The following is a 20,423-nucleotide window of genomic DNA, read 5'->3' as shown; positions in this document are numbered from 1 at the left end:
GAAGGCAGCGTGCAGGGGGTGGGAGACACACACACACACCAATCTGCTGGCTCCAAGTGTGCTGCATGTATGTGTGACTGCAGCAGTGTATGTGCTTATAGCGGGTAAAAGGGGATCAATTTCTGCTGATGCACAGACAATAAGAGACTGCAAATACAGAGGGGTAATAAAACACACACACACACACACACACACACACACACACACACACACACACACACACACACACACACACACACACACACACACACACACACACACACACACACACACACACACACACACACACACACACACACACACACACACACACACACACACACACACACACACACACACACAGCTATAAAAAAGAGCAAAAGGGGAGAAAGAAGACTGCAGGAAATTATCTCCTGTTGTCTGCAGTACTCGTGTACTCTATGAACCAAACAAGTGTGGAGAGGGACAGGCCTTGGTCACAGAGTTCACATACCTCCAAGACAGACATTATCAACACTCACTTAATTCTGACTTTTAGCGTATTATCTTTAACTACACAGTCATAATTTTGTTGCACTAGATGTGAAATATTGAAAGAAATAAGTGTGTTTTGGGATGTAGTTTCAGCATTTTCTGCTGGTAAAAGACCATTTGGTACAATGTACTTAATGTATCCCCCTCATGCTCGCTCTAATTCTCTCCATTCCCATCAACGTGTTACAGGGTAGAATGATTGTATTTGTTCATGCTCACCCTGGCACACTACCAAGGGGGCTAATTTTGCATTATCTGCCCCCTAGGCATATAATAGCTGCAAACATTCTGCTGCAGGCCTGTGGGGTTGTCCAGATATCTCTCGTCCATGTTAATGTGTGGGAGTGTGTGTGTTTGGACCACATTGCGTGGGTGACTGAGGCTGGGATGCCAAGAGCCGCATGCAGGCTCCCGCTCTCTCAGGTTCTCACACACACACACACACACACACACACACACACACACACACACACACACACACACACACACACACACACACACACACACACACACACACACACACACACACACACACACACACACACACACACACACACACACACACACACACACAGAGTGAGTGAGTGAAGCACTATTTTGAGGATACAGGTTACATAATTGTATACTGTGGCTCATACAATACGAGAGTATGAAAGTTGAATATAATAGATTTTGAGTTTAAGTTTTGAAATAGTGGATGTCTAAATATATTCCACTAGCATACATAACATCTGAGAATAGGTTGGGCTAACACAGCAATGCCAAAATGGAGGTCCCTGCAGAGAACAATGATTAACCTAACTAGTTTCCATTCAAATAAGAGACTTGATTGGACCGTGGCGGCCCCCCACGGCAACATTTCTGCCCCCAACGGTATCAGAAATAGGGCTGCATTGTTAGAGTGCATGTCGGAGAATAGCGCGGACACGCACTTCACACCGCGAGCGGGCACGCGCGTCACTCTGCAGAAAAAAAGGAGAAAAGGAAAAAGAGACGCTGTCCGGATAATAACTAGTCAGTTGAGATCGTGTGTGTACGTCCTTGAGAACTGTAAGTTGTATAACTTATGTTGTCAGTTCATTTAATCCTGGTCTTGCAAATTTAAATTAAGTTAACTGGTGATTTTTGTTGTTTGTATTCTTCACCTGCTAGCTAAATTGCACGTGGCTGTTGATTTGTATTTTAGGTGCATTATTTACATGCTGAAGTAGCTACACTGCATTAAGATAATGTAATTAATAGTGAGTTTCTTGTTATTTGCTACAGAATGCTTAGCCTATATGTCAAGATCAAAGTTGACCTATATAGTAACTCAAAAAATACAGTTCAATCACAACAGAAAATATGCCTCATATATAAAATTAGTTTGTGTTGCAGCGAAGTGTCAGTTTCGTTTCATGGGGGCAAGGGGGTGGTGTTTGGATCTTCCCCCACTGCTAAAAAAAAATCCTAAAGGAAACACAGAGAAGCTGAGGAAGTGAGGACATCAGAGTCCACCACTGATTGATTGAATAAATCAAACCTACTACAGGATAGGATAGATGAAAAGAGAGACTCCAACAGGAGGATGAGGGAGGCCATAAGAGCAACAGAGCAGGTGAAGGAGAGAGGGAGGGAGGCACATCAGATGCTTATGTGATGGAGGACATTCTGTCCTGGGAACATTCTGTCACCAAAAAAAGCAAACGAGCACATATATAAATTCATAAGTAGACAACGAGGAGGAGGAGGAGGAGGAGGAGGGAAAGCATGTTGTGAAAGAGGAGGATGGTTATGTAAGAGTGTAGGCTTGGAGAGATGCTGCAGAATAAACCCAGTCATCACCCAAATGTGACTCATGTACACCACACACACACACACACACACACACACACACACACACACACACACACACACACACACACACACACACACACACACACACACACACACACACTTCAACATACTACATTTTAGATGAAGGTTTTTTTTTTTTTTGTATTTAAAATGATCACCTTGTGCTGAGGGGCTGCGGACGAGGAGAGTATTCTGGGAGATTGAGTTTCTTCGGGCTCTCTGTCCTTCCGGTTGCAGTCCAGCTGGACCTGGCTCTCACACTCCAGGTGACAGGTGTAGCTACAGTCTGATGAACACAAAAACACACACACACTAATCAGAGACAAGAACACACACAGCTGAACCAATCGCTGAGAAGCAACAAATAAATCACCATCAAACACTGATCGATAACACTTTACTTGAAGGTATCTACAGAAGAGTGACATGACACTGTCATGACACATGAACCCTAACCGTAACTCTAACTTGTCATGACAAAAACCAAATGACACATGATGACAGAAGCGTTATGTCATAAACGTTTATGACAGTGTCATGTCACTCTTATGTAGATACCTTTAAGTAAAGTGTAACCCATTGATCTAACCTTGTGAACTAATACTCCTCTGTGGTATGTCACGTCAGAGTATGATGCTGATCATACACACCTGTAAGTGTGTGAGTTCCAGATGAAGCAATAATCAAACAGCTACAGTCATTCAAATGCTCCATTTACAGAGAATTTGCTCCATCTAGTGGCTAATGCCAGACAGACACAACGAGGTATCAGACTGCAGTGAGAGTATTTATCAACAAAAGACTTAATAATGTGTCCAGCAATAACCTATTGACATCTCACATCTTAACCTACAAATTACACCTTAAAGATCCACTACCATACATCCCATTTACCCATCAGATGGCAGGAAATAGTTTGCTATGTACAACTGTCTTCTGGCGCAGATGCATTACACAATGTATAATGAACATACTGCACAAGGTCCAGCAAAGAACATAAGGGAAACAAATACATGCTTCGATATAGAGATACTGTATTGACTCCTTTTACACATTCAAAGCCAACCAACTGTACCAGTATAGCAGCCCTTCTATGATCAACAATCTACTGTTCAGCAAGAACAGAATAGATTTAGGAACTTCCCCCAAACATTCCCAAAATAGTCCACTGTTCTTTAATTTTTAGTTGGTCCCACATAGGACAGCCTCGGCTTGTTTATGTCTCGCAGACTTTATTGTGGCCAGAGGCTTTTCCACTGGGACGCATAGCCTCACATCTAACTGCTCCTCTGTTGGGGAGATAATCCATGCCATTGCTAAAGAAAAGAGAGATTTCAAAACCACATGACCAGAGAGAGGACTGGAGTTTGGGGGGTGTCAGATCCTTTTTTGTTGTTTTACAGCAGGAAAGTTCCATTTCTTTTTTTAAGATTATTCTTTGGCATTTTAGGCCTTTATTTGAAAGGACATCTTAGATATGAAAGGGGGGAGAGAGAGAGGGGAAATGACATGCAGCAAAGGGTTGCAGGTTGGAACCAAACTCACGGTCACTGCGGCGAGGACTCTGTATATGGGCACACGCTCTACCAGGTGCGCCAAGCAAGAAAGCTTCTTAAACCTACATTGTGTCATTTTTTTGTGTTGATTCTTAGCAAAAAAAAACTTTGTTCTTTCACAAATATGTGCTCATTCATGTGTAATTACTTCCACCATCTAATCAAAGTATTCTCGTAAGCGTAGAATCTGCCATTTAGAATCATTCAGAATACATATGGGCGAGTTAAAGCCTCCATCTTTAAAATACATTAGCCAAAGAGGGACATACCTCTGCCTTTTGCCCTTTTACACTCAGTGGCATCCCGCACCGTGACGAATGCCAGGGGGAGATTACTCGCCAGGGAAGAAAAAAAGAATTAAAACGCAACAGGCAAAGCCACAAGAACAAAGTTAATGTTGGAGTGGCTAGAACAGCTGCGTGTAAACGATGGAGATACTAAGAGCTAATTTTGGGTTCGGCCACCGTAGCAGTTAAAACACGATTGGAATGGGAGGGGTCAGAAAGTAATATTCAGTTGGTTGTCATATACAATTTCACCGCTAGATGGGAGAAATTCTTACACAATGTAGCTTTAAATAAAACATTGTATGGTAGGCTACGCAGTAGGGCTGTGCAATTAATCAAAATTTTATTGAGATTACAATTATTTCATTACGTTTTGCAAGAAAACTCTTATTTTTTCGTGTTCTGAATGAAAAAATAAAGTTTCAATAGGAAAAGTATGAAGGCAAAGTTCACAGTTGTATGTGTTTTTTTTACTGTTTTTCCGCTGTTTTTTAAGTTCAATAATTGCAACATCTTTCCAGAAGTCAACGAGTAATCGTGTTAAATTATCGTGATTTCAATCTTGACCAAAATAATTGTGATTATATTTTTTCCCATGATCGAGCAGCCCTACTACGCAGGCAGATAGATACAGATACAGAACTAATAAAACTAATGCTTAAATATTTGCTTTAAAACAACACAATGTTTTCTAATAAAGCTCTTTGTTGCTGCAGTCAGTGCTGAATGAGCGAGCTGAGCCTAGTTGTTTTTCTGTCTATTGATATCAGTGGCTCCTTCTGTATCCCACTGTGCCTCGCACACGCAGCATCATTACCGTAACCATAGCAACAAGCTTCTTGCTGACCATTGTAGAAAGAGAAGAGCTCTACTTACATAAGGTCACCGACAGAAGGCTGAGTGTAGAGGCTTTTTCGCTGTAAACCTCAGATTAATTACCAACTATGTTAATGCCTAGAATTGCAGGTATTTGAAAATATAACTTGTTTGGGAATGAAATGCTTCATGTATTTTGAACTGGCATGGGAAATAGTAGGCGTGATTATTGATTATTGAAGCAGGGACCAAGGAGGAGAGAGCAAAGGGAGACACGACATAGTTTACTGACAGCAGGGATATGTCTAGCAAAGAGGAAAGTTCAGTTAGAGGTTCCTTCTCTCATGACAATTTAGAGGTCATTAAGTGCATTAAGAGAGGGAGATAGACATAAGTATGTGTATGTGTGTATGTGTGTGTGTGTGTGTGTGTGTGTGTGTGTCTGTGACAGAGACAGGTTGGCAGAGAGACAGAGAGTAACAGGGACGGGCTGCAATGCCTCGCTGACAGGAGGGATGTGTTGAGGAAAGAGTAGAGTTCAGATAAGCGATGCTCTGCTCATGACAGTTTAGAGGTCATTGCAAGTGAGAAAGAAGGGAAACACACAGGGGAAAGGAAGAGAGAAACTCCTTTCCTGTACTGCTTTCCTTCATTTATTCCATCCACCCTCACTCTGTATTACTGACCTGTGCCTCTACTTAAATTCAACCATACTTAAAATAAATATCGATAAATATCGATACCTCTCATGTCTGTACACTAAATAGCCTATAAAGCTGCCACCAGCCGGCTAACTTAGCTTAGCACAAAAACTGAAATCAGGGGGAAAGAGCTAGCCTGGCTTTATCCAAAGATAACAGAATATCCACCTAAAATGCCCATAAAACAACTAACAACAAATCAGTATTTAGAGGTGCTGGTAGGTTGATTTTGTTACCTTTGGACAGCTAGCTGTTTCCAGTCTTAGTGCGAAGCTAAGCTAGCAGCTTAGCTTCTTATTTGCCGTAGCCTTATAGACACTGAGTGGTATTTTATAACTCTCAACAAGAAGCGAATTAGCATATTTATATGACTTTTCCTTAAAAGATGCAATGTTGAGTTTTTTGTAAACAAAGTTGTTTACGTTCAGTGTTACACACTAAAACGCATTGTGTATTTTTTATATTGTGCGCACGCACGTGTCCTCATTCGCACATATGATAGAAAGAAAAATGGCACCTACTTTTAAAAACTGCTAACTCCACTTGGTACCTTTAAATGTCCTCTGTTGTCATTCTCCAGACAGAAATCAGTGTTTATGTTGGGTGGTGGTTATTTAAAGAAGAAGACTAGAATTGCTCCTGGGCGAACTGCGAGGAAAATGGAAGGAATGCTTAGAGATCGTTCCCTGTTCCACTGCACCTACAGTAAGATACACCACTGTCAGCAAGTCATGGTTCACCTAGGATCCAGATTATTCCCACACTGCTAAGACATACTGTCTCTGACACACACACACACACACACACACACACACACACACACACACACACACACACACACACACACACACACACACACACACACACACACACACACACACACACACACACACACACACACACACACACACACACACACACACACACACACACACACACACACACACACACACACACACACACACACACACACACACACACACACACACACACACCCTTTGTGGGGACCTGTAATTTACATAATGCATCCCTAGCCCCTTACCCTAACCTTAACCATCACAACTAAATGCCTAACCTTAACACTCACCCTAACCACAACCTAATTCTAACCCTAAAACCAAGTCTTAACCCTCAAACAGCCCTTTAAACTTGTGGAGTCCAGCATTTTGGCCCCACAAAGCTGTTGGGACCCCACAAGTATACTGGACTCCCGGTTTTTGGACCCCACGAATATAGTTACACACACACACACACACACACACACACACACACACACACACACACACACACACACACACACACACACACACACACACACACACACACACACACACACACACACACTACACCTGTTTTACACTCAAGGAAATAAGCATATCAGCATTTTGAAATGTGCCGTCTGATTCTAAACTGACATATGTACACATAAATAAACAAAAATTGGTAGTGATGATTTTGTGACAACGAGGGTAGTGTATATTTTTGCTGACATCCTCGTGGAAATGTGTAAGACACTTTGTTTTGGACCTAAACAAACGCCAGAGTTTGGACTAAAGTTAAATGAAGTTATAGGATTTAGGTTTGATTTAGAATAGGTGTTACAGTAAAGGTACGAGGTTCTGGACTAAATGAAAAACTCAAGGGAGTCAAATTGTTTTTGTATGCAGCAGTATTCCAGTGACCCAGAAGGGCTCTGAAGGTTATGTAGGCGTGCTGACACAGACATAATCAGAGAGAATCGTGATGGAGAAGAATGAAGATAAAGCAAGAGAGAGAGGAGTCAGCAAAAAGGAGCATTTTTCTTGTGTGACTTTTTTTTTTTTTTTTTTTTTTTTTTTTTTAATGTGGCAGCCGTTTGAATGCCTGAGGCAAAACTCCCCGCTGGACTCCATGTTAGGACTTGCAGGGGTTTCCCTTTTTGCTATTTTGTGGAAAGTACATGGTTACGCAGACTATCAAATGAGGAAGTTGCTTTCATTTAAAAGACAGCGACAACGATTCCACTCTGCGGGATTTTGGTAGAAGTTGTGTTCAAGTTCACTTACGGGATTGCCACAACAGGTTTTGTTAGAAAATAGGTCCCGGCATTGGATTCTGCACATGCACGGACACATCCTACTTCCATCTTTATCACTCCAAATTAGGCTGGAAACTACCTTTTACTTTCTATATTTGTGTGTGTGTGTGTGTGTGTGTGTGTGTGTGTGTGTGTGTGTTGTCTCAACAAAAGGAAGGGGCTGTGGTGCTATGTGTCGCCATGGTAGACTGGCCTCCTCCGCCGCAGGAGATGCATGTTCAGACTCCCTCTTTGTCTCTCATGCCATCATTCCAGTCTGACTGCTTTTAAAATGACACTGCCTCCAGACAGAGCTGGGCGATGATGCAGATAGATGGAGATGGAGAAGAGAAAAAAAAAAATAAAAATAGAGAGCGGTAGGAAACTCCATCAGTGCAGCGGAAAGAGATGAGGGAGCTTAGATGTACAGCACGTCAAGATCTATATGTGGTGGCTGTGTTAACTTGTTGGGTCGATAACTGCGAATGGAGACGGGAAAGTGGGAGCTTCGATTGCAACATGTAAAATGACAATTCTGCTCTAAAAAGAAGACATTAAGATAGTCCTGGTGGAGGCCGCCGAGTGAAAGATTTTCCATGGTCATGTTTTTTTCTTTTCCGTCTCCTAAAATCCCGGCCCACTCCCATCATTCTTTCCCGTTCCTGCATCATCTCTTCTAACTCCTAAGAAGAAGATAGGGGATGTGGGCGGGTGTTTTTTTGTGGGACACAGTGGGTGTGGGAGAGACAGGGGAGGGTGAAGACACAGATTAGCAGCGTTTCTCAGGTCACAAAGGATGTCTGTACGGCACCAGATAGAGATATTGGGAGGGACATATTGTATTAGCTCTTTGTCTGCGTGAGGAGGGAGGGGCTACATAGGGGTAAGTTAGCTATAACGCAGGGGCGAGGATATTAACACGGTCCTTAATGAACCTAAAGGGAGCTCTGCAGGTCTTACGAAGGAATTAAGAGCAGCTTTGGGGGGGCTTTAGCCAGTCTGATCCCATCATAGCTCATTTGGAGCAGTTATCCATGATCTCCCACTGTGTGGCTCACGCACAAACACCACGCTACTGAACTAATACTACCGTTCATCATTATAAATTAAAATATCATGCTTTTGTTCTCTCACAGTCTCACTATAACGCACTGGAGCTCAGTGAGCTTCCAGGATGCACACTCCATATGCTGACCCACCAGACATGAGCAACCAAATCTCTCCTAACCTAAATAAAATCTGCCCTAGTTCCTCTTGACATCTGGGTGTATTTGTGCACAAACAATCATTTCATATTTGATACTGACATTCCTTTTCTCCATCATGGCAGCTTCTCTATCTTCCAGCCTCTCTTAATTTCCCCATCTGTCAAGCTAAAGATGCTCCCCGACTTAACCAAACAAACAAGAGAAGAACCAGGCTCTCTTTCTTTTAGTTTAGTAGGGAATTATTAGAATTGTTGGGGCTTTGTAAATTATAGAGTTTAGTCTAGACCTGATCCATCTGTAAAGTGTCTCGAGATAACTCTTGTTATGATTTGATACTATGAATAAAATTGAATTGAATGGAGTTTCCTAAAGGTTTACAAGCTGCAAATGGATGCAGCCGAATGCTAAAAGGGCATTTATGCTTTTTGAGAAATTGTCCGTGGTGTGTTTTAGAGATTTCATGTTATAATTTAAGTTAAATGCTCTTCTGATGGCTGAGAGAACGTTGCTTATGAAAACTTTTTAGGACCAATAAGATAATAAAGAAGGCACGATAAAAACATTTTGCTTTGTTTCGGCTTAAGAGAACATTCTGAAAACATTTCCCCCAAGAGCAGCAATATGGGTTTTGTAACTGCATGACATATAGCAGACTTCTGATATTGATATACTGTACACGTATACAGAATTTGCTCAGTTGCCGAGATACTTAGTTCCATACTTAGGTCACAGCATCTTCACTACAACAACTCAGCGAACTCCAACAGCTGGCGAAGGCCACACGATGTGGCTGAAAGCTCCAGAAATCAAGTGTTGGGTTAAGAATGTATTTTTTACTATACTTATTAGTACTATTTCCAAGGTCAAGAATGAAACTTTAAGCTCAATCACATTAATGTTCAGTGCAGTAAAATGTTTTCTACGGTCAAATAGTTGCTTATATAAAAAGGGGTATTCCAGCAATTTGTTTATTTCACCTCAATGAAGTTGGGGAATCCCAACGGACAAACTAAAGATTGTCAAAGAAGCAGAGGCTGAGATATTCTGACTTTTAGTCCCCATGAGTCAAGTTCTAAAAGTTAGTAGGAGTCAAGTTCCAAGTTGATAGTCTCCAAGCCCAAGCCGAGATGATGGCATCATCAGGGCAATTTTCTCAGAGCCAAAGACGATATTATACAACGGTTTTCACAGGCTGAGTGCTCTTTATGATGAGGGTTTTTAAAGTGTGAAAGCGGTGGAGTGCCCCTTTAATTTGTTTTCAGTAAAACAATAACACAATATGATCATGTCAATACAATACAATTCCCAGACACTCTATATACACTCATACTGAAATACTGTCCAGCCATAGCGGCAAGAACTGTCACAAGCATCTTTTGAAAGAAAGCCGTAGTTGTGTAAATAACAACAGTTTAACCTTGGCCTTGAACACTTCCAATCCTTATGCTCTCCAACTATGAGACTACAGTCACCAAGTTACTGTAATATTTTTAGCAGTTCAGAGAATTTGAGAATTTTCCAAACAGCATCATCCAAGATTATGACTTAGACGGATGTTACTGTAATAATAGATAGAAGAAGCAATAGAAGAGGAAGTGAGGAATCTGGTTTGGGCCAGTTAAGGATTAACTAGGTTTCCTTAGAGGGAACACCATCTAAAAATATCCATTATCTGTCTGCGGTGGCTCGGGCTGTTGATGCTGTCTGTCTTCATGCTGCGTTTTGAGGCTGCAGCATGACGTCACTCAGGTGGAGTGGTGAGCTCTTGATGAGCAGCTCCCTGAGTCATGTTTGGTCAGGGTCTTATCAGGCTTACACACACACACACACACACACACACACACACACACACACACACACACACACACACACACACACACACACACACACACACACACACACACACACACACACACACACACACACACACACACACACACACACAACACACACACACACACACACACACACACACACACACACACACACACACACACACACACACTCTCTCTTTTGCTCCCTGCCACTTTATACCCCAGCCACACTTTGTGCTAATGTTACATTTTTGTATTCATCAATACCCCCCTGCTCCCGCCCCCCCAAAAAAACTGCATTAGCCAGTCCTGTATTTGGAGAAAACATGGGAAAAATCGATACCTTGCAACCTCCAGCAGGCTCATCCTTATCTCAAATTCCTGCTACAAATATGAAAGTCAATATGTAATCCATTTATGTAGGATTTTCTCGACAGATTGGAATTGTGTAGGATTTCTGTTTTTGTGTGTGTGTCTGGAGCAAGAATAATCTGTAGATCGTACTACTATCATCTGACCGGTTTACTGGACTATTCTGCTGTTTACAACCGATCTGTGTCCTCACTATTAATGCACTCTCACACACACACACACACACACACACACACACACACACACACACACACACACACACACACGCGCACACGCACACGCACGCACACGCACACACGCACACACGCACACGCGAGTGGGATAGATCTGTCAATAGACAGAGACAAAGAGTAACAGGGCTTGAGGGCATTGCAGTTCAGACAGACAGACTGACGCACACAATACCCAAATATTTTGGCCCACAGCCGGTCTTTGCGGCCAGCCCGGCACAACCTGCATACTCATCATCCTTTGCTTTACTGACCCCCATCACCAACAAACTGATTTGGATTCAATGTACGACTTCTAAGTCTCAATTCGCACTCCCCTCTCCATACCTGAGGTGGGGAGCAGAGATCCGTTGGAGGATGATCGGCGAAGGATCCGCAGGCTGTCACTCCAGGAGCGAGACTTGGGCAGCCGCTTCAGCAGCCGCCCCAGCCGGCGGGACACCTGTCCAAAGCAGGCGCTGCCAACCTCCCCTTCTGAATCACCCCTGACCTCATCCAGATGCAGAGACACCTGGCCGAGTAAGGTTCTGCCCACCCTGACGCCTTCAACTCCCCCTGACCCGACCCCCTCCTCTGCTCGCTTTCTTGCGTCCTCCAGCCCCGGGACGACGGGTGCTATCTGTGCCATGGATGGAGCATGGTTGCACCATCCGACAGGCACTGTCCTGTGCGTGTAACCATCGCTGGTTGTTCTGTCCTGCCCCCGGCTGCCCCTGTCCCTCTGAGGACTGCCCCAGCGCCAGCCCCCCCAGTTCCCCCCTCCGCCATCCCAGCGCAGCCACTCTGCCACCGGTGCCACGCTCCGAATAAACAGCCCCCTCTCCACTCGCTCTGCCACCCCTCCACCTGTACTCCTAACACGCTCCCTAATGCTCTCACCTCTCTACTTGCCTCACACTTTCCTCCTCTGGTTCTGCACCTGCCCGGTCTTCGTCACAACTTTGCGTGCAGACATGAGCCCTGAATCTCTGCTGTACTACTTGTTCCTCTCTAACGTCTACCTATTATCAATGCTCTCTCTTCCTCTCTCCCCTCTTTCTCTCTCCCTCTCTCTCTCTCCGTCTCTACTGCAGCACCCACACACTCTGCAGTAACAAACAGCCAGCTTAAAGAGACAGAGACCCCCACACAATCCTGTCATCTCTATTCGTCTCTCTCTCTCCTCTCTTTCCTGCAACAGGAGCCTTTTTTTCTTTTGCGTTCCCTCAGTGGTTGACTGTACACACTTCATTCAGTAGTAGAGAACAGGGTGGGATCTCCATATAATAGAACAGAAAGACCACTGCAGAGGTAGTACTCTTGTCTCCCCCTTTTCCTTCTCCTTGGTGTACAACTCCACAGCGCTGATAGAGGGGAAGTGAGTCAGCCATCCTGTCTAACCCCACAACAGTGACATATCTTGTGAGTGTTAATGGGTGTTCCAATGTGTGGGTTGAGGTGATGCGCAGTCTGTTGGTTATTAATATGCACTGAGAGAGAGAGAGAGAGAGAGAGAGAGAGAGAGAGAGAGAGAGAGAGAGAGATCCTCGGACTTCTCCTGCCCTAATTCTAAAATTGAAGAGTTTGGAGGGACAGGATGTGCTCTGCAGTTTTACTCAGTCAATATGACATAATCACGAGCAATGGCATAAGGTTATGCTCTGATGTCACCATTTCTTTCACTGCAGAACCGAAGAGGACTTTGTTTTGTGTTTTTAAAAAAAATCCAAAATCCCTAAAATTGCTCACTTTAAATGTGCTCAAGAAAGTCTTTGTCCTTTCTGCCCTAACCACCTCTTCCTCTGCAGTCCTCCTATCACTGTTCACCAAGGGCGACCTAAATATAGCCTGCTTTAAAAGCCCCACTCTTCTGCCATACATACAGCTGAGCAGTAACGCAGTGAGGAGAGCCCAAAACACCATGCAGGTCTTTCTGCGAAAACAAAACCCTGTATCTGCATGCCCTATTTTGCCACTTCTTTTTTTTTTAATCAAGGTCAAATAATGTTGAGCAGTGGGCGACTGGATGAAGACTCTTCCCATGTATACGGTTTGTTTCTAAGAAACTGATCAAAACACTTCAATGATACTGAAGAAAAACTGCACAATAAAATAAGTGTGATGTAGTAATTTGATAAAACATGTGTTCAATAGCTTTTCTTCAACATTCAATGCAGCCTTGTATTCAGATTCTGTTTGTTTTCAACTTAAGACATATGAGCTCTGAAGGAATGTTTTGGCTGAAGTCTTGTTAAAACTATATCCATCGCACGTCTGGCAGAGCGGCAGCAGTGGTCTGCCCGGAGAAGAAGGTTATAAGCCATTTAACACAACCTTCCTCCTATGTTTTGTCTTCAACTGTGAAGGAGCTTTGAGAGGACCAAATGGGAAACGGCTGGAAGGGTTCCTAAGACAAGGTCTGTATTGTGTAGACTAGGGGAAGAGGTAAATTAAGGAAGAGATGGAGTGTAAGGAAAAGGTACCCTCTCTAGGGGGATTAATGCCGTGGGGCATAAATAATACACTGGGAGGGTTACTGTGAAGGCCTGTGGCAAATGTGTGTGTGTGTGTGTTTGGGTGTTTGTGCTTGTTGGGCTTCCTGGCAGCCGTGTGTCAAAGCGAGTATCCCTCCCTGTCTCTGCAGTGACCAGGACACGACCCCCCCCGCACTGTAAAAACAACAACGATCTCCACTCTGCTTGCAAATATGCAAGCACAAATAGTTCCCAAATGCTTTTTTCTAATTGTGAAATCGCCTTTGCGGAGGAGCTCTGATCTCCGGAGCATTCACCTCTTCGTACAGTGCTCTGACACAGAGGCCGAGATAAACAAATACACGCTAACGTGCAGGACGAATAACAATCAATAAACACAGTTGGGGTGAGAAGGGTACAAATCCACGCAAACACGTTGAACAATCTCTGGACTACCTAGTTATTCAATGTCTTTAGCACTAAATAATTAGTTGATTAATTAATTATTAGTGAAACAGAAAAATCATTAACAACTATTTCAGTTATCTATTCAAATCTATTATTCATCAAAAGAAATGCTGCTTTCTTCGGTTTTATATTAGCGTAGTTTTGCTTTGCCAGACCTTCCTCCACAGCGCTGCGGAGGAGGGTCTGGCTAGTCCACACAACATTCCCGGGATGGGAGAGAAACGTGCTCTGGTTTATTGGCATTTCTTTAAACCAATCACATTCGTCTTGGGCGGCGCTAAGCGCTGGACGGAGCCACGGTGGCGCTGCAAAATAGCCTCGGGAAGGAACTTGTTTTGGTGGAACGTGTGTACGTTCAAAAGTTGTTTTAGTCGTCCCAAAAGAAAGCTCAGATTGGACAGATAGTCTAGCTAGCTGTCTGGATTTACCCTGCAGAGATCTGAGGAGCAGTTAACCATAGTCCTTATAAATTCTAAAGAGTTTAGAACGCCAACACAAAGCAAGCGGAAGGTGACGGACATCTGGCCAGGTGCACCTGAACCCGGCATGAGTTTACGAGGGGTCACCTTAATGCGTTCATTGATTGTTTAAATAACTCATGGGGTAGGAAACCGGTTGCCACACCGGTGACTTGAGGGAAGCAGGAGGGTTTTTCAGTTCTGTTGTTTCTCTGTCATCTCTGACTCCGGCAGGGGCCTTGGTGTCTGGAAAAGTGCAGCTGCATGTCCTAGGAAATGCAAATTTGCTGCCAGCAAACTAGGCTTTGTCGACTGCGTGTTTTTTCTTTTCTTCAGATGCGTGCATGTAGGCAGGGGTGAAGAAAAAACACGATGTAAACATAGCTTTGAATTGAATAGATCGGCCCCATTGTCACCGATGCCCGATCCAGCTATTTGGGTCAGTTGGGTGGGAAATTACAGGGTACCTCGCTATACAATACACAATACATGGCTCACAATACTAATAATAATATCACAATACAGCAATTCTGCGATAATCCATATGTTGCTAGACAATCCTATAATGACGCATCACGATATCGGTCTAACTATGAATACAAAATGCCAAAGTCCAAACTGTTAGAAAACAGCACAATTCTGCAGCACGTTTTTCAGTCTGTAAATAATGACGATAAAGCAACTATGGAGAAGCGACGCTGGAAGCAGGGAAATCTATTTTGAGCGCCTTATTTTATTAATTCAAATATCGATATTTGGCGCCAGCGTATAAGAAGGACAACGATAAATTGCCGTATCGAATTTTTGTCCCACCCCTAGCATACAGTAAGAGGTGCATGTTTTACTGCTTGACAGAGATTGAGGAGAGGACTAAACCCAGTGTGTGTGTGTCAGAGCACTGGTGCCACGACAGCGTGTTTCCCTGAAAGCTTTAATTAAATACTAATCTGATGCTGACTCTGTCTGCCAGTCTGTAATCCCAACCGCTCCATCCTGAGACATAATCCCAGGCAGGAGACACCCAGAGCTGGGATTAAGGAGACTGCCATTCCCCTCCCTCACTCCCCTGCCTTCCCTGACCACCATCGAAACATGGAGAGATGACAAATCAAATCAAATCACGAGAACACTAGTAAACAACAGCCACTGACAGGATACAACCCAAATACTGTACAGATGTATATAACTGTTATACATTGGACTTTTCTGTACTGTTTGTACAGTATTTGTTTATAAAAGTATTAATCATTCTTCCTGTGCATATGACACAAGTTTTTGGACTTTTGGATACAAAAGGGAGACAATGAGAGGAGAGTGGATTTAGCTCCCTAAACAGGCCGGACTAGTGTCGACGTATAGAGCTCAAAGATGTCTACGCTGTCACTTTTCAGACATGTTGGTCTGTATGCTCTATTAGGGCCTGATAACACATATGGCTCTTATCTTTATGTGTGTAGTGTATTTGTGCATATACTGCATAGTGTGGGTTTTGCTGTATAGCCCAGACATACCAAATAAACTCCCATCTAACTCCTATGAGAGGAAAAAAAAAAAAAGCACAAGCTCGGACGAAAGCCAGCAGTAGGAATAATCACGCAACAACAGAGCGGCAGACTAGGAGACTGGGAGCTCTGGCTGGACGACAGATCCCACTGTAGGGTAAGGCCACATCACAACACTCCCTGCGAGCACTCAGCTGTCCCAAGGGAGAAAGAGCTGCATAGCTGTTTCTATAAGCTTCGTATGCAACAAAGCCAACACAGATACAGGCAGCGTGATACATTAAATACAGAACAGAGGGAGCGAGGCACACAACGAGACAAAGAGACAGAATGATGGTTGTTTATGGTTGCAAGGCCTCCGTCTCTCGCTCCCTGTCATTTGCTGGGTGTAGTTGAAAGAAGAGCACGGGTGCATGTGTGTGCTGTTTCTATTTTGGCAGTTTTGGTTGCGTCTCTCCCCACAAAAATACCCTGAAATGCTTAAATTTGTATTGCCTGTCATGAATATCCCGGTGACCCCCATGACTGTATATACCGCACACACCTCTGATGTTTTCCGAGAAAAGGGAGCGGAAAAGACAGTTTGATCTAGAGGGCAGCTGCAGGCAGCATAAAACTGGAGCTCATTAGCTTGATCCGCAAAGAGACCAGTGGAGACAAAAAAAGTTCTTGGGTTGTAAAGAAACTCTTGACTGTGCCTGGGTGTGTGTGTGTGTGTGTGTGTGTGTGTGTGTGAGAATAGTGCTCCAGTAATCTTGGCTCTCCGCTCCACTGAGCTCTTGCTGATAGCACACTAAATCAGACAGCTCTGCAGTGCTGGACAAACTCTTGCTCTTTTCCCCTATCCCTCACTTGCATTGGCTCTTTTCCTTCCCATCACTCTTGTTCTGGCTCTCCGTCTCTCCTCATTCCTATCACCCTGCATCTCTCCTCTTTTCTCTTTCACTAATTCCACTATTTGGGTCATTTCTGTGTCCAACTACTTGTCAGTATTTCCCTTTCTTGTTCCATTTCTCCTCGGCTCGGTTCCTCTTTTTCAGCCTGTCCGTTCTTTATCCGTCCCTTTATTCCCTCACTTCTTTCCTCTCTTCAATGGCTTTATCTCACACTGTTCTGAAGCCGCAGCCTCCCCGTGACAGAGGGCTGCTGACACAATGCCAAGTCAGCAGCCGCATGCACTCACACACACAAACACACACACACATTTACACACACGTACACAACATGCATGCATGTACAGTATGTGCACGGAAAAGCCACTACACACAAAAACTCTTTAGGTTAGCTCCCAGCAAAAAGCTGTGTGTGTGTGTGTGTGTGTGTGTGTGTGTGTGTGTGTGTGTGTGTGTGTGTGTGTGTGTGTGTGTGTGTGTGTGTGTGTGTGTGTACGCACACACATGTATAGGCCTACTCAAGCCAGATTAAAAACATATCCACACTGCCAGGTCAAATTGGCTTGGCCCAAACTCTCTGCTTCCCAGAACTGTGCAGGTGGGAGTGGTGTCATCAGAGCCTGGGCCACAGTACATACAGTCAGGTTTGTGACTCCAGAGACATCATGCAAAATAAATCTAAAAAGTTTAAAATGTCCTTTAATATGCACTCAGATATACAGTCATGCTGCTTCCAGTGTCTGTGATCTGTAGTACGCCTCCTTTGTTCTCACACCCTAATACATCTACAACGCACACTCACAATTAAGTATGATCTTTACAGACATTTCTATTTTGTTTCTGTATTTCACCAATGCACCGCTGTTAATTCCACTATCTTTCCCTCACTTTTTGAGCCAAGGCTGCAAAATCCCAGAGTGAGAACTCTGGGAGGCAAAACTGAAAGGACAAGATAATGGGCTTTTCCATGGAAGGTTTCCGGTTGAGTCTATGGAGCAAAATGCTTGGAAATGTCCTTCCCTGTCATTCTGGCTCAGTCACAAAGGCACACGCACACAGCCACCATTATGGAAGATTATAGCACCCGGCTACTTGTGCCCTTCATTAAATACTAATTGTATCACCAGGAACAAGATACAAGTCAAACCCCCCTGCAAACCCCAACAAAGTCTGTTCTGTATCATCTGAAAAGGGCACATAAATACAACCATCGACTGACAAAAGTGTGTAGGGCAGGCATGTTTTGGATTCACAGAATATGAAACAGTGTCAATGGTCAACTAATATCACTTATTTCCACTGGGCATGCACAACAAAAAAACCTCTCAAGACATTTGGAGGGCTATACTTACTTTGACACTTGAGTGCCTGTGCAGTGATCTGACGGCTACAGGCGTCACACCAGTCCTGCGTACAGGGCTTTGACTCGAACCGGTGCCCTTCGCCCCTCTCTGTCTTCACCCGAGGGTCCACCCCCCGGGGAAAGATGGACCAGGCCTCCCTGCGCTGAGGCTCGGTGCGGGCCAGCCTGACGACTCCAGTCTTGCCCTGTGTAAGCCGCTCCAGAGGAAGACTGCCGCTGTCTCCTTGTGCTGGCACGGAGGAGGAGATGCTCTGATGTCCGCTGTCTCCGCTCCGGGTGTCCCGTCTCCCGTATGGCGCGTCTCGGTGCCGGTGGGCTCCTTTGTGTCCATTCGTAACCGCTTTGCTTGGCATGACATTGGTGCCCGACCTCTTGAGCGAAGTCCCCCTCAGACCACCCGTGTTACGGTTTGAGTCACACTCGGTGCTGCTGTTGCAGTCACTGTTGATGTGCGCGGTTGGACTTTCTTGAGACCCGCCGGCTGCGGTGCGCCTGACGCAGTCCGTGCTGTCCTCCTCTCTGTCCCGGTCTGCGCTACGTGGCGCAGCAGGGGCGGCAGGAGCTCTGCATCCTTCACCGGACACCAACCCTCCTTTCACCGCCGTTTCACCCGCTGCTCCCGGAGACAAGGGGTGAGTTCTCGGTTCCCCTTCAGTTACGAACGAGCCGCATTCCCCGCCGCTCCCCGAGCTTCTCCTGAGCATCATCTTCTCCCAGGACGATTTCCTCGGCAGGGTGATTTTCTTCCTGCTGCCGGGTAGTTTGAAGAGCAGAGGTTCCGAGTCCAGCCTGTGCGGAACCGGGTGCTGCCCCACCACACTCACAGACGCCATTATTCTGTTCCCCGGTAACGCGTGTGTGTTTGGCTGTTTGGCGTGTGTATTGCGCGTTTTTACTCCGTGCCCTGAATGTAAACTCAACTAACGCCCGCGACAAGCGTGTAGTAGTGACGCAAGCGATCTGACAGCTTTAAATGCTGAGAGCGCGCTCCCTTTAAAGTGACAGGAGCGCGCAGAAATCTCTGGTTAGCCATAGTGGCTATTTATTAAAATCACTTAAAACAGAACTGGCAGAAACCAGAAACTCAAATGAAGAATCTGTGTAAAGCTACCAGAGAGACTGGATTAAGATGGCAAAGAGAACTTAATAATGAGAATTTAGAAGTTTCCTATTTATAATTTCTATACCATGCCCAGATTTTCAAACAAATGTGGTATGGCAAACATATTAAACAGCATTGTTTTTGACGTGTAGTACCAGGTTTTGACAATGGAAAGTCAGCTATTGTATGTAATCAATTATTTACTTTTTTGTAGGGACAAAAGAGGGCTCGGGCAGAAGTGCTGTCTCACTGTTGAAACTACACAACCATTCTAATTAAATTGATGTGTAGGTTTCATACCTACACAGCACAGCAAGACTTATGAGTGGGCCTATAGTATGTTTTGAATATTATCATGATGCTGACCAGTCTAGTGGTAAAAACACGTTACACTTGTTTGTGTGGGCTAGGAACAGGAAAGTTATACAAAATTTCCACTTTGTCAAGAGCACGTCATATGAACTACACAAAACCACAGAGGCAGTAGCACTCGTCCCCCTAACTAAACCGAGAAAGCCCCCGAGAACACCAACACCACTCCTACGCAGACTGAGCGAAGAACTTTCAATTTCATTCTCTGTACTTTGCAGTGTCACAGCAACTCACGTTTTGCTCGAGACCTTTTGTCTTTCCAGCTCAGTTGCACTTTCCCAAAACAGATTTAATGTTAAAGTAATTGGACTACAGGTCCAGAGTGTACCATTGTCACACAGTCATTCATGACCTTATTGACTTTCCAGGACATGGGGATTCATCCTCACAGAGGTATGATGCCACTGTAAACTTGAAATGTTT

General features: G+C 44.3%; 1 protein-coding gene across 1 annotated transcript; it reads right to left on the bottom strand.

The window, feature by feature from the left end:
- Positions 1–7,520: 7,520 nt before the first annotated feature.
- LOC120557194 lies at positions 7,521–19,659 on the bottom strand. The gene is made up of 2 exons (XM_039797306.1): positions 18,516–19,659; positions 7,521–8,448 (listed from the first exon to the last, which is right to left on the bottom strand). The coding sequence occupies exons 1-2, from the start codon at positions 19,357–19,359 to the stop codon at positions 8,390–8,392; spliced, it is 903 nt and encodes a 300-aa protein (XP_039653240.1). The 5' UTR covers positions 19,360–19,659; the 3' UTR covers positions 7,521–8,389.
- Positions 19,660–20,423: the final 764 nt, after the last annotated feature.

Source organism: Perca fluviatilis, chromosome 4 (genome assembly GCF_010015445.1).
Source record: "Perca fluviatilis chromosome 4, GENO_Pfluv_1.0, whole genome shotgun sequence".
In the NCBI taxonomy this organism is placed as follows: domain Eukaryota; kingdom Metazoa; phylum Chordata; class Actinopteri; order Perciformes; family Percidae; genus Perca; species Perca fluviatilis.
This window is presented reverse-complemented; position numbering and strand designations above follow the sequence as displayed.

Bases quoted from the DNA above. Each gene is read 5' to 3' on its own strand.
- LOC120557194 (XM_039797306.1), bottom strand. From the start codon at position 19,359: ATGGCGTCTGTGAGTGTGGTGGGGCAGCACCCGGTTCCGCACAGGCTG. The intron at 8,449-18,515 runs GTAAGTATAGCC...TCTTCTTCTTAG, and splicing joins ACAGGCACTCAAGTGTCAAA to GAGTTAGAAGAGATGATGCA.